Below are 12,658 nucleotides of genomic sequence, written 5' to 3' on the forward strand. Positions count from 1 at the left end.
GGAGCTGTGGGGATCTGTGATGGGGTCAGGGGGTCACGTGTGCCCAGGTGGAGGCACCCAGGACTCTGTGTTCTAGGGAGCGCAGGGGGACAGGCAGGACCTGGAGGGACGGGGTTCCAGCCCCTGCCTCTCGCCTCCGTCGTCGGGATAGTGGCCTGCACGTAGCTCCTACAGGTCGGCCCGTAGCGGTGGCCACGGTGTCCAGGAGTATCGAGGCACCCCCACGTCTTGCTAGAACCCTTAGGCATGACCCAAAACAAAACGCCAGGGACCCAACTGGGGCTGAAAGGGGACCCAGGCCCTGCCCGAGCCCACGGCCACGTCTGCACAGTAGGGGAGGACGGCGTTCGCTTCCAAGACCAAGGCGAGGGGCTCGTTAATGGCACTTACAGAAGGAGTCCGTGAGGGCCCGGCGCCGACTGGACGGGGGCGTTAGGGGGTCGCCCAGAGAGTGATACTGGGACAGGTGCAGAAGGCAAGACAGGGCTGCGAGCGGGGGTAGGGGACGCGGCTCCAAGCCCAGGGAAGAGCCCGAGGAAGGCCGAGTATGTGAAGTCCAGAACCCCGTGAGCCTGCGCAGCTCTGTGCGGTGCACGCGTCTGTGCGTGCTGTGGTGTCACGTGTGGCGTCCCCCGTGTGGCGTGTGCATGTCAGGGCGCGGTGGTGTCTGTGCGCGGAGCCGTGTGAACCGTACCCATTCCGCCCCAGGAGACCAGAGGCGACACGTGTGTCGGGAGCCGGGCTTTGGTTGCGGGTTTGAACTGACGGGACCCCCAGGAGCTCAGAAGGTTCGCGCGCTCCTCCCGCACGCGCTGCAGAGTGGGTGAGGGAACACGCAGTGTCCGTGAACGGGGGTGTGTGAGCCAAGGCGAGCCACGGGGGGCAGGGCCGGGGCGAAGCTGCCCCGTGGCCCCCATGTGGTCTCTTCCCCAGGACTCCCATCTGTCCCCCCTGCCCCGTGGCTCCTGTGACTTTGGGGAAGCGGGTGCCCCGTGCGGGGCCCGGGGGTGATGCTCCTTGCGCCCCGTCCTCATGCCCGTGCCATTACCCGGATGCGTGTGCCTGCCATGGGCTTCGACCCTTGGCGCCTCCCGGCTTCTCTGGGGCACTTGCGGGTGTGATGCGGGGAGCTTCCCGGAGCCCTTTGAGGAGCGGGGACCCATGTCCCTGCAGGCCTCGCGCTCGGCCCCTGCGCTCTCGAGACCCTTGGCTGTATCTGTTTCGGTTCAGAATTCTCCCAGAACCTCAAGAGTCGCTTGTTTAAATTTCACAAATTCCTGTGGCTTCCCCACGAGGTCACGGTGACATTTCCGTCCTGGGAACCCCTGCGGGATGCGCAGCTGTGCTCATCCTGGCCAGTGCAGGTGGCCCTGGGACTGACTCCGTCCTCGTCCTGCTCCTTCCACAAGATAATTTCTCTGCTCTGTTGTTCCAGTTCCTAGGATTTCTCCCTTCGTGTCACTGGGTCGCCTCCCCTCCCGAGGTCCGCGCGTGCCCTGGGTCTGACTGCCCCTCCCTTTCTGTTGGTTCTTGCTCGCATCTGAGTGTTGCTCTGGGAACGATATGGAATTCATGTGGCAGCGCAGGTCCCTGTCCAGTCCCGGTGTGCTGGTCTTGCTGTCCATGGGGAATGCTCTCTGTGGGCCCCTGGGGGTCTCACTGACCAGGGAAGCCCCCTCCTGGCCCCACATCCTGAGAAAGGAGTGGCCAGCCTGTGGAGAGCCCCCGGAATCTGCCCTCCTGCGGCGACGGCCCCAGGACCCTCAGGGCTCCGCCTCCCGTGGCTGTGATAGGTCTCTCGCCCATTCCCTCCGCCCACCGCCTGGCCAGATGTGGCCACCACTCCCTCCCAGCCCCTCCCCTCAACCCCGGTGGCCCGGAGCGCCTGGAGGCCCCGGAAGCCCACTGGCGCGCAGGTCTTCACCCCGCAGTGAGAGCAGCGCGGTTCTCTGGGAATGTGGGATCCCGTTCTGTCCTTAAGGGAAAATCGTAGAAAGATTCTCGGGGGATTTCAGGCACATAAAAGCGTCACCTGGTCACCGCAGCAAAGGTCTGCTTTTCCTGCAGACTTCTCCTGTGTTTCCCCGGCGATGAGGGCCTCCTGACGGGGGTCTCCTTCCTGCCCAGGATGGGTCTCCTCCTGAGTCCGCGTCCAGCTGTAAACAAAGCCCGTGCCCATCCCTGGAGGCGGCCACGGCCACAGCCACACTGGGGTCGGGGCGGATGCCTCTCCTGGGTCCTCTGCCGTGTGGGCTGCACACGCTCAAGAGTGTTAGGGCAGTTGTGTCTCTGCTCTGGGCTGGACAGACGCAGGGTTCCCCTGGGACCCTGGAGTCCGCCACCTGCCCCCAGAGGTGGGCCCCCGGGGCCCCCTTGCCATAGAGCTGCGGGAGGGGTCCATGCACGCCTGTCTGGCCCTCCTCTCGTCTTGTAGATGGATTTGTGGGGCAGGAGCTGGAGACGGGTCGTCCCGGAAGCAGGGGGCAAGCGGCCCTCGCCCCCCAACCGGTCCCGAGTGAATGGCTGGTCGAGGCCCCTGCACTCCTTCCAGGCGGTGGCCTGGGTCACGGTCCTCATCATGGCCGTCGCCAGCTTTGGCGTCTTCATCCCCTTCCTGCCGCGGGACTGGAAGGACGTCGCCTACGGTGTATCCTTTCCTGTGTCCAAATGGGGGCTCCCGGGGGCCTCCACCAGACCTGGCTCAGGCCACACGTGCCCTCTGGGCCCCCTGCCACTCCGTCCTGTGCACCCAGTCGCCCACGGGTGCGGCATCTTGCCCTCGGACCCCGCCCCCCTTCACCCCAGGTGGCCCCCATGGCCACAGCACCGATGGACCCTACGTGTGTTCCTGTGTGGCTCACGGGAGCGGGGTCCCAGCTAAACGCAAGGCTTGCCCTCCGTCTGGTCAGGGAGAACACTCCTGGCGGCGAGGGGCGGAGGCACCCTGGAGTGGGGCGGAGAGCCCTGAGGACAGGAAGGAGTCACGCGGCCAGGACAGACGTGCAGATGCAAACGCACGGTCCCGCATCAGCCACGCGGGGGTCGCACAGGCAGATGCTTGGGAAGAAGGCTTTGTCTCTCCACTGGAGCAGCCCACCCGGCTCAGGGACCGCAGCCTGTCTCCCGGGGACGTCCGCAGGTCCCCTGTGGGCCGGACCCCGGCGGCTGGGTGGGAGGGGCACGCCGGGGACCCAAGGGGGTGTTTCCAGGGGACACTTGTGGTGACGGTGGCCGTCTTCAGCTGCTCGTCCCCTGCTTTCTTGTTTGGCCCCATCTTGTGGCCTAGAAGCCTGCCGGCAGGCAGTGGCCAGACCCAAAGACAGGGAGGCTGCCGGCCGCTGGGACCCACCACACAGGCCACGGTGGAGGTCGCCAGTCCCATGGCAGCCCTGAGAGGAGGCTGCCGATGTGTCACCAGAGCAGCTCCAGGCTGGGTGGGCAGGCGCTGGGGACGTGGACGCGCACGGGGCTGTCACGCAGGTGCCGCAGGGGAGGGTCCGGGAGCTGCCGGCTGTGGTCTCCCTGCCCCCCAGCACCGGCAGCACCGGCCGTGATCCTCCTCACGCTCACTGTGGGCTGCGGATCCCCGTGCCGCCCGTGTCTCCGTGTCGGGGGCCCTGACCGGGCTGACCTCCGCCTGCGGGGCCCCCAGCATGTCTGGTCCACAGGAGTGGAGCGGGGAACGCAGCCCCGCCCCACGCCTGCGGTAGGGCCTGCGCTCTGGCCACTGGGGGGCGCCGCGGTCCTTCGTGTCTGCAGGGACGGGCCTGGCCCCAGGGCGGAGGCCGGGTGGGGTCGCAGCTTCCTGCAGCAGGAAGACAGCCCTGCCAGGCCTTGGCTGACCCTGGGGGTCTGAGCTCCCCCCATACCGCAGAGGGAAGCAGCGCCACCCAGAGGGTCCACTGTGCAGAGGGCCGGGCATCGGAGGGCCCTCGACGCGGTCCGGGGGCCTGTGTTGTGGCTGGGACCGTGCGGTGACCTCCTGCTCTGAGTCCAGTGCTGGAGTGAGGTGGACGTGCCTGGGGCCGCGGGGCTCGGGTGCGCCTCACTGCCTGCAGCAGAAGCGGAAGGACGGAGGGCGTGTGTCCCGGCTGGCGCCCGCCGCTGCTTTACCAAACACAGACTGTTGCTAGGGGACCGAGGCCTCCGGGCCAGGACCTCCCGCTGGCCAACAGTGGGACCTCCTACCCCGCTCTGACGACCTGTCCCTCACGGGCGCCCCAGCCACTCAGGCGAAGGCACTTGAGAGAGAGCGCGGCACCGCCGTGATGCTCACGGTGCTCCGCCCGTGCTCGCTGACGCCGGGAGTGAGGAGCCGACCCAGTGAGCGGCCAGGCAGAGTGGGGTCGCCTTCTGCTGCTCCGTGTCATTCCCGTGACTGACCTGGGGTCACCGGCTTGAGCGCTGGGAGACAGTAGGTCAGACAAGCCGGTGGGCTGTGCTTTTGCTTGGAAAGCCTCGTGTTCAGGGGGCTGTGGAGGGACTTAGCCTACCGCTCGGGGGGGCTGGAAGCCGCACCCCCTGGCTCCTGGTGGACAGCTTCTGGGAGCACCTGCGGGGTTGGGACGTCGGGGGGAATGGCGGCAGGCAGCTCCATGTGGCTGGCCCAGTGGCTCGGGTCAGGGGCCTCGGGCACCTGCACTTTGAGGGTCAGAGTACGAGCTGTGCTGTCCCCACACTGTGCCCCGGCGGTGGTCTCGTGCAAGCCCTGTGTAGCTGTGGGGGCAAAGGACTTCAAGCACACATCCCAGCCCTGGCCTTGCCTGCTGCCCTCCTGCACTCCCTCCCCGGCACCTTGCCCTCCCGTTTCTGGGGCAGGCGGGGGAAGGGGCCCGCACCTGGGCCAGCAGCTGGACCCCCTGCAGCGTCGGACTGTCCTGCGCCCGCTGCTCTGGTTGTCTCCTGTTGCCCCGGTAACCACACGAACATGCCCACGGTCTGGCCAGCGCCTTGGGCTTCAGGGAGCAGGTGCAGGGGGCAGGCACGCCAGCACCATGCTGTTGTCTCCAACCGTGACCATGAAGTCCGGCCCCGCCAAGGCCCCCCGACCCCACCCTTGCTGATTCGCACCCTGCATGGAACAGGCTATGGTCGGCTCAGCCTTGGAGCCGGGGAGGCCCACGCCCTAGCCAGCCCTGTGGGGTCCGGTGGCTACATGAAGTGTCCCGGTGTCATTGCCTCTTCTCCACGGCCCTGAGGGATCTGGTCAGTCCCTTCCCCACTAGGGGAGGTTCTCAGCCGCCCCTCCACCTGCCCCCGGCCTGGGAACCAGCTTCTTGGTCTGACCGCCCGCCCTCTGCTCCTCCTCACCCATCCTTCTGACGGCGATGCTCGCCCAGCAGGCCTGGCTCCCCTTCGCCGCCGTGCCCACAGCGGGCACCAGAGTCCTGTGTCTACACTGGCGCTGAGGCTAGAGGAAAAGGGGCCATGAGCAGGTCTGGCCAGAAACAGCCTCCCGCCCGGGGTTGGGGTACAGTGGCCTTCGCGGACGCAGGCCGAGCGCCGCTGCCGGCGGGGTGGCCGAGCCCAGATCACACGAGGGGCAGAGCCTGAGAAGGATCCCACGGGGCTTCCTGCAGGACGGAGTTATGACCTCAGCCCCCTGCTCAGAGCCCCTGCTCCTCCCGTCTAAATCACGGCAGAGCCGGCTGCCCACAGCCGGCCGTTTCCCGCACCACACCCTGGAGCCCTGAGCCCAGAGCCGGCCAGAGAAGCAGGGCAGGGCAGATAGGGAGGCGGCCTCCCCCACTTCTGTTTGGTTTCCATGGGGACAGTGTGTTGGTCCCGAGGAGGAGGAGAGGGTGAGGTCCCAGGGCCTGGTTTCACCCTGGGCGCCATGGAGGGAGTGGGTGCTGGAGAGCCCGAGGGGCTGGGGCGGGGGAGCCGAGAGCAGATGGAGGCGGACCGGGCAGCCCCGTGCCCCACGGGGACTGGGTGTGGGAGCCCTCCCTCCACACCCTTGTTTCTGGACGACCCCACACATGCTCTCCCAGCTGCCTGAGAAGCCCCCACGCCTCCTTTAGCACCCAGCGTGGCCCCCCATCCCCGCGTGGCACGTTCAGGTCACCGGCAGGCGCCCCCAGGGCCCACTTCCGCTGGAAAGCCCCTCTCCAGTGCACGTGTCTGTCGTGGAGGAAGGAACAGGGGTGCTCCGTCGACCGTGGGGGTGGGAGCTGGGCCGGTGCTGGAACCCGGCTCTCAGCCCGCACTCTGCTCCCGCGGCGCTGGCCAGCAGCCGCCCTGGGTGGGGACCAGGCCCGGCCTCGCGTTCCTTGACACCCCTGCCCCAGGTGACCGGCGGGCTCTTCCTTCTGCACCTCTCCGTCCACCTGCTCGCAGTTTCCATCGACCCGGCCGAGCCCAACGTCCGGCGCAAGAAGAACTACTCGGAGCCTATGCCCACCTTCGACCGGTCCAAACATGCACATGTGATCCAGGACCAGTACTGCCACCTGTGTGAGGTCACCGTGTGCGTGCCTGGATGTGGGCATGGGCGGGGCCGAGGGTCCCCTGCCCAGCGCGGCGGCCGGCCTGCGGAGGGCACGCCTGTTCCCAGGCTGCTGGCCGGCGCTGCTGTCCTTGAACGAGGAGCAGTGGCTGTCAGAAGCACAGGGCCCCTCGCCAATCAGATGTCTGCCCTGGCTAGTCGTGGCTTCCGTGGGCAGCCTGGGCGGGAGGCCTGTGGCTCAGGGTGGGGTCCGAAACCAGCCTCCAAGCTCGAGCCCTGGCACCTGTAGCAGGTGTGGCCAGGGGATGCCACCCGTCTGGGGCCTGGTCCTCCGTGCTCCCTGCCTCTCCCCTGCAGGCGGACGGGGGCGCGGACCGCACCTTCCTCCTGCAGGCGCTGCCGGCAGGCTGATGCTCCCGCGTTCCCCCCTCAGGAGCCCGAGGGCCAAGCACTGCAGCGCGTGCAACAAGTGCGTCTCAGGCTTCGACCACCACTGCAAGTGGCTTAACAACTGTGTCGGGGGCAGGAACTACTGGTGAGCGGCCACAGGGGCTTGCGGCGGGGGGGGGGGGGGGGGGGCAGGGCCCCAGGAGAGCCCTCCTGCAGGGGCCTCACAGGGCGAGCACGCGGGCTGCAGGCCGCAGGGACTCACAGGCTGCCCCTCTTTCCCCCACTGGGAGCCGAGAGAGGTCCCAGCCCTGCAGAGGGGCAGGGGCGGAGCTGCTGGCCTGGGCACGGCCGCCTCCTCCCGGGGATGCCATCGGAGCGCAGAGCACGGGACTGGGCTGCCCTGGGGGCAAGCGTCCAGGCCCGGTCAGGCTCAGGGCCAGGCCTGTGAGCGTCAGCAGGTGCCCGCGGCTGGAGCCTGGGCTGTGCGCGGCCAGGAGGGGCGGCGCTCCCCGTGCTCCTCCTCCACACTGGCCTTCGCTGGCTGGTGACGCAGCAGCCAAGGGGGTCCCCTGCGTACCCACCACCCCCTGCCGACGAGCCGCATGCACCCGTCAGGAGCAGGAAGCCCAGGTGAGAAGTGCGCGGCTGGCCCAGGCCGGAAGAGCACTGTGGCCTTGAGCAGAAGAACGGCAAAGCTCTCCTAATTAGAGACGCCCAAACAGCATTTGGTCACTAGGGGTGCCTGGGAGCCCCCGTCCCGCCTCCTCCCTGCAGAAGAGGAGCCCCTGGCCCTCCAGGCTAGGGCAGGCGCCTGCTCACACTAGCAGGGCTTTCCTCGCTCCGGACACACATCCTTAAGGCCTGCGGCCGTGAGCTGGTCCCCTTGAGGTTCGGCCGTCGGGAGAGGGGAGGCCCTGTCACGGAGGAGGACCGAGGACCGGCACAGGCTGGAGCTCGGGTCCTGACGGGGCCCGGGGGCAACAGGCTGAGGGGGTTCCCTGTGGGCCAAGAAGCCGCTTGAGCACGGGGGAGCCGCGGAAGCCGTCCCGGCGTCCAGCGGGCAGTGTCGGCGGGGTGCCCCGCGCACAGCAGGGAGCGGTCACCTCCGTGGACAGGGCGCGGCGGTGGGGGGGGCACGGGGCTACAGTCCGTCTGCATCTGCCCCAGAGTCCCTTCTGTGGCTTTGTTTGTCAAAAAAAGAGGGCAAATCATAACAAACCAGCAAAGCAGGTCCTCACGGAGAAAGTGCTGGGTTGGGGGCCAGGGCTCTGCAGACGCGGGAGTCAGGCAAGGAAGCCATGTTTCGTGTCCCAGACGTTGGCGCTACAGGCTCTGGCCCCCAGTGGGAGGGCTGCAGCTCGCCGGCTGACGGCCCGACAGGACGGCCCAGGGCCTTCCTGTGTGGGGCAAACCCACTGCCTGCCGGGGCTCCCTGGAGACCAGAACCAGGTGTGGGGCCAGGCCGGTGTCCCCTGCAGCTTAGGGACACCCAGGAGGCTGAGCCTGCATGGGATCGCACAGGAGACGCCCCTCAGGGAACTGAGTGAGCCACAATGCGACAGCATCTCCCCTGGACCCCTGGGCCATGCTCCACATCTAGCCGACCCTGTGGGAGTGCCCACGTTTTAGCTCTCCACCTAAAGATGTGTGTAAAAAGCCTGCCAGAAGTTCTGGAAAAGCATCATGTGATCAACAGAATTTCAGCTGAAGAAAACATTGAGTCCGAAAACGTTAAAGGAGTGGTTTCCTCCGAGGTCACGAGAGCACAGAGCCCTCAGGAAGACTGGGAGCAAATTCCAAGAATGCCGACCACAGTTTATTTTCTGGATGGATGGGTCATTCTCGGGGTCTTTTGAGCACAGGCAAGGGGGGCAGGAGTGATTTCAGTCTGATGGCAAAGCACAAAGCCAGGCCCAGGGAGGGCGTGCAGAGCTCAGCCACCACGAACCAGACCCGGCCAGGCACCTGTCTTGTGCACGCCCCCGGCCTCCCGAACCAACGCGGCTTTGATGGCCTTGATGGAGGACGGCGCTAGGACCCCACTGTGTGTCCACACCCAGTTCCGTTCAGCAGCAGCCGTCATGACCCCAACTCCAGGCTGAGGCCACGAGGCTCACTTTCCGCAGTTCTGTCACTGCGGGAGTGGCGGCCATGCTGTGGTGGGATCCGGTGCCCGCCCCACTGCGCCCAGAGCCTCTGTGTCCCTGCCACAAGCCAGGCGGCCCCTCCTCTCCGCCTTAGGGGGTTCCAGGGGGCACTCGTGAGGATCCCAAGGCACAGGAAATGGAGGTGCCGTCAGGACAGCTGCAAAGCGGTGGTGTCCCCCGGAGAGCTTCCACGAGGCTCAGGGGCAGGAGACAGGAGAAGGCAGGGTCCTGGGTTCAGGGCCAGGCCACCCCTCACCACTTGCCGCACTTCCTGGCTGCGGGTCCTCCGGCCCTGAGCCCGGCACTGACCCCGCCTCTCCCACAGGTACTTCTTCCTCTCCGTGGCCTCCGCCTTGGCCGGGCTGCTCTGCCTCACGGCCGTCCTGCTCTACGTCTCCATCCAGTTCTTCATTGACCCGGCGGAGCTCCGCACGCACCCCTGCTACAAAAGTACACAGCATCTCCTCTGTGACGGTGCTCCCTCTTGGGTCACTCGCAAGTGTTAGCTTGTACCTCCAGCCATCTTTGGGGCAAAAGCTTTCCTTCCGGGGGGCGCCAGCCTGGCCTGGCCCCCGCTGGGTGAGCGGCGTGGCCGGGTAGGAGGGCAGCGGCCCCCGGCACCAGGAGGGGGTGCGGGACCCGCGGGTGCTCAGGGGCCAGGCTCCCAGGCCACCCCAGGCATTGGAGGGGAGCCCTCCTCCCCGGTACCCTGCAGTTGGTCTGGGTTGGGAGCAGGGTAGGGCTGGGGAGGGCAGGGCTGCTCAGGGATGGGTTCTGGGTGACATGTGATGCAGGTCTCTGCTAAGTGGGGGCAGGAGCCCAGCCTTAGGAACAGATGTGAGATTGGATGTGGCCTCAAAGATACGCCCATGATCTCACCCCCAGACCCGTGAGTGTGACCTTACTCGGGGAAAGGATCTTGAAGAGTACCCAGGAGTGTGTGCAGTGGGGTGCTGGGTCTGTGCAGAACGTCTTTATGAGACAAGGGACACAGCCACAGCCCAGGGGTGCCTGGAGCCCCAGGAGCTAGGATTCAGGACAGATTGTCCCCCACAGCCTTGGAGGGAGCTGGAACCTGCCACACCCTGACCTCCACACAGCATCTCTGTTGTGTCACCTGGCCAGTGTGTGGCCTGGATACGGACGCAGGGGGGACCCCCAGAGGACCACCTGCATCTGTCTGGAGTGTTGGGGGACCTAAGCCCTTAGGGCACAGACCAAGGCTGCCTGTCTCAGCCCAGGCCTCTCTCCAGAGCGCATCATGGCCCAGCATGTAAAGCAGAACAGAGGACCTTGTCACTCAGCTCAGAACATCCCAAGACCCCCCACTCTGCCCAGGCTCTAACATTGCTGCAAGGCCCAGCCTCAGGCTCCGGAGCAGGTCTGGACAGTGCCCTCCTCCCAGGGGAGTGAGCGGCCAGCCAGCCCACGGGGCCAGTGATGACCCCACATCTCCCTCCTCCAGAGCCTGTGCCGTTGGAGGGCTCCTGCTGTCGTCCAGCGCAGAGCCCGGCTGCCCTGTGCCTCTTCCTGGTGGCACTGTGCCCCATGCACCCTCGCCCCGAGGCTCACACAGCCCCTGGCTAGAGCCAAGCCCTTGCGGCATGGACTGTCTGATCTGCCTCTGCCTGGAAACGCATCTGGGTCCTTTCTGTGGTACAACGGAGCAGCGGGGCCTCGGCGAGGCCGGGAGCCACTCAGCAGACCAGCTGCTCAGGCTCCCGGCACAGCCAGCTGGAGCGCCCCGCCTGCCATCCTTCCTAGTCTCCACACGCAGCCTCCAGAGCAGTCAAGGCTGGGCACGGGAGTTCCACGTGAAGGCCCTCCCCACCACGGGGTCGCTCAGTGCCCCCCACGCTCCAAAACGTGGCTCGCACCTGGAGAGCGGCGACCTCTGTGCAGCCAAGTGCCCCAGCAGCACCTTGGCGCCTCCCGTCCTGGGCATTAGCTGGGCCGTGCTGCAGTGAGCTGTGCGGACAGACGGTGGGGTGACTGCCGGAGCCCAGCAGCCTCTCTGGCTGCAGCAGGTGCACAGAGGCCAAGTGACCCTGGCTTCTCTCTGGGACTTGCTGGCTCTGGAGCCACAACGGAACCAGTTACATGTGAGAATGCCTGAGGAATGAGGTGATGATCTGGGTGGGGTGTGCTGTTCTGGAAGATTCCATGGGGCTGCATAACCGCCAGTTCCCTGGGAGACTTTGCTGTCATTGGTGGGAAGTCATCGAAACGTCACCAGCTGACGGGACAAGCGTGGGGTCGGCCAGCTCCACGCAAAGGCTCTGCAGCCCCCACGGCCTGCAGTGACGCAGCCCAGGGCCTGGCCGCCACCTTCTGGGTCTCCACACAAGGGCCCGGAGTCCGGGCATTTCAGCCGGAATTCCATCTCAGGGAATCTGCCTCCAGAACCCTCAGTGCTTTCCTTAATAACACGTAGTTCCGCAGTGCAGGCGACCATGCTCTGGAAATGCCCCGAGGTGCTGGCTGCGGCCTTCAGGGTCTCTGGGAGAGCGAGCCTGGCTGGTTGAGGGGACAGTATGGCAAGGACCAACGAGGATCTGGCTGCCGGGCAGGTTGGGTGTGGGGGCCGGGCACGGGGCCAGGCTCTGGGACCTGGACACTTGGTCCCCCTCCTCCCGCCCGTAAAGTGGGATGGCAGAGAGCTGCGAGGGCACTTAGGTAAGGCCGGGCACGCGCGGGCGAGGAAGAGGGGCTCCCTGGGGCTCGTTTTCTCCTCCTGCCGCCGCGCTGTCTGCTGAGGAGAGGTGCAGCGGTGCCCTGGGTGCCGGACACCGTGCGTGTCTCCCTTGCCTCCGCAGAGGTCTCCGACAAGAACACCTGGCTGCTGTTCCTCCCTCTTTTCCCTGTAAAGGTGAAGACTCCCGTGGTCCTGGGCATTGGGGTGTTGGTGCTGCTGTTGGACGTCATCAGCCTCCTGCTGCTGGGGCACCTGCTTGTCTTCCATCTGTATCTAAGTACGTGTCCCAGCCCCTATGTCTGCCTGTGCCAAGGCAGATGATGGCTCAGCTGGCCGCCGCCAGAGAGGAGCCCCAAAGACAAGTCAAGATGAGAAGAGACACCCCTCACGGGGCAGCAGGGCCGGCTGTGTTCTGAGAGCTGCAGGGACCTCGAGTTAGAGGGTTCAGAGATGAAGGAGTGGAATCTGAGGCAGGAACAGGGCACTTTGAGAGAACGGGGGGTTTAGAAAAGCACCAAACCCTAACAGTGAGGAACAGCCGACCAGGGCCGGAGTCTCTGCTGGCCAACCTCGCCGCGGGGAGACGGGTGGTTTTCTGGTGTCCACATGGCACTGCATGCTGTGGCTCCACTGCTCCCTGACACAGGAACAGGACGTCTGCACCCCACGAAGCCCTCCCTTGAACGCAGATGACAGACTGTGGCCTGGATGTAGGAGAGACCAGCACCGGTGGGGCCCATGCGGCTGTTGGAGCCGGTCTGGTGCAGGGACTATCCTTGCGTCCTCTGCGGAGCCAGAGCCAGATCGACCCAGGCCCTTCTTAAAGCTTCCACACACTGGCCAAGGGGACGGGGTGCATTTGGGGACACAGTCACAGCATACATGATAGCCAGCAGGTGGCTAGTCGGGCAGGTCCAGAAGCCTGCTGCAGCCAATCAGGATGGGCAGATGCAAGACTGGAGGACAAGTCCACAGGGC

At 66.2% G+C, this 12,658-nt stretch overlaps 1 protein-coding gene across 2 annotated transcripts in view; it reads left to right on the forward strand.

The window, feature by feature from the left end:
• Positions 1-12,658, forward strand: part of LOC116587134 (probable palmitoyltransferase ZDHHC11) — a 57,295-nt gene that overhangs the window by 3,411 nt on the left and 41,226 nt on the right. For both annotated transcript variants that reach the window (XR_004284346.1, XM_032337865.1), the window contains exons 2-6: positions 2,435-2,647; positions 6,291-6,469; positions 6,882-6,983; positions 9,311-9,435; positions 11,802-11,957. Coding sequence is in view for 1 of the 2 variants with exons in the window: in XM_032337865.1 (XP_032193756.1) it covers positions 2,435-2,647; positions 6,291-6,469; positions 6,882-6,983; positions 9,311-9,435; positions 11,802-11,957 (775 nt within the window). In the remaining variant the exon portion in view is untranslated. The remainder of the gene's footprint in view (positions 1-2,434; positions 2,648-6,290; positions 6,470-6,881; positions 6,984-9,310; positions 9,436-11,801; positions 11,958-12,658) is intronic.

Source organism: Mustela erminea, chromosome 3 (assembly GCF_009829155.1).
Source record: "Mustela erminea isolate mMusErm1 chromosome 3, mMusErm1.Pri, whole genome shotgun sequence".
In the NCBI taxonomy this organism is placed as follows: domain Eukaryota; kingdom Metazoa; phylum Chordata; class Mammalia; order Carnivora; family Mustelidae; genus Mustela; species Mustela erminea.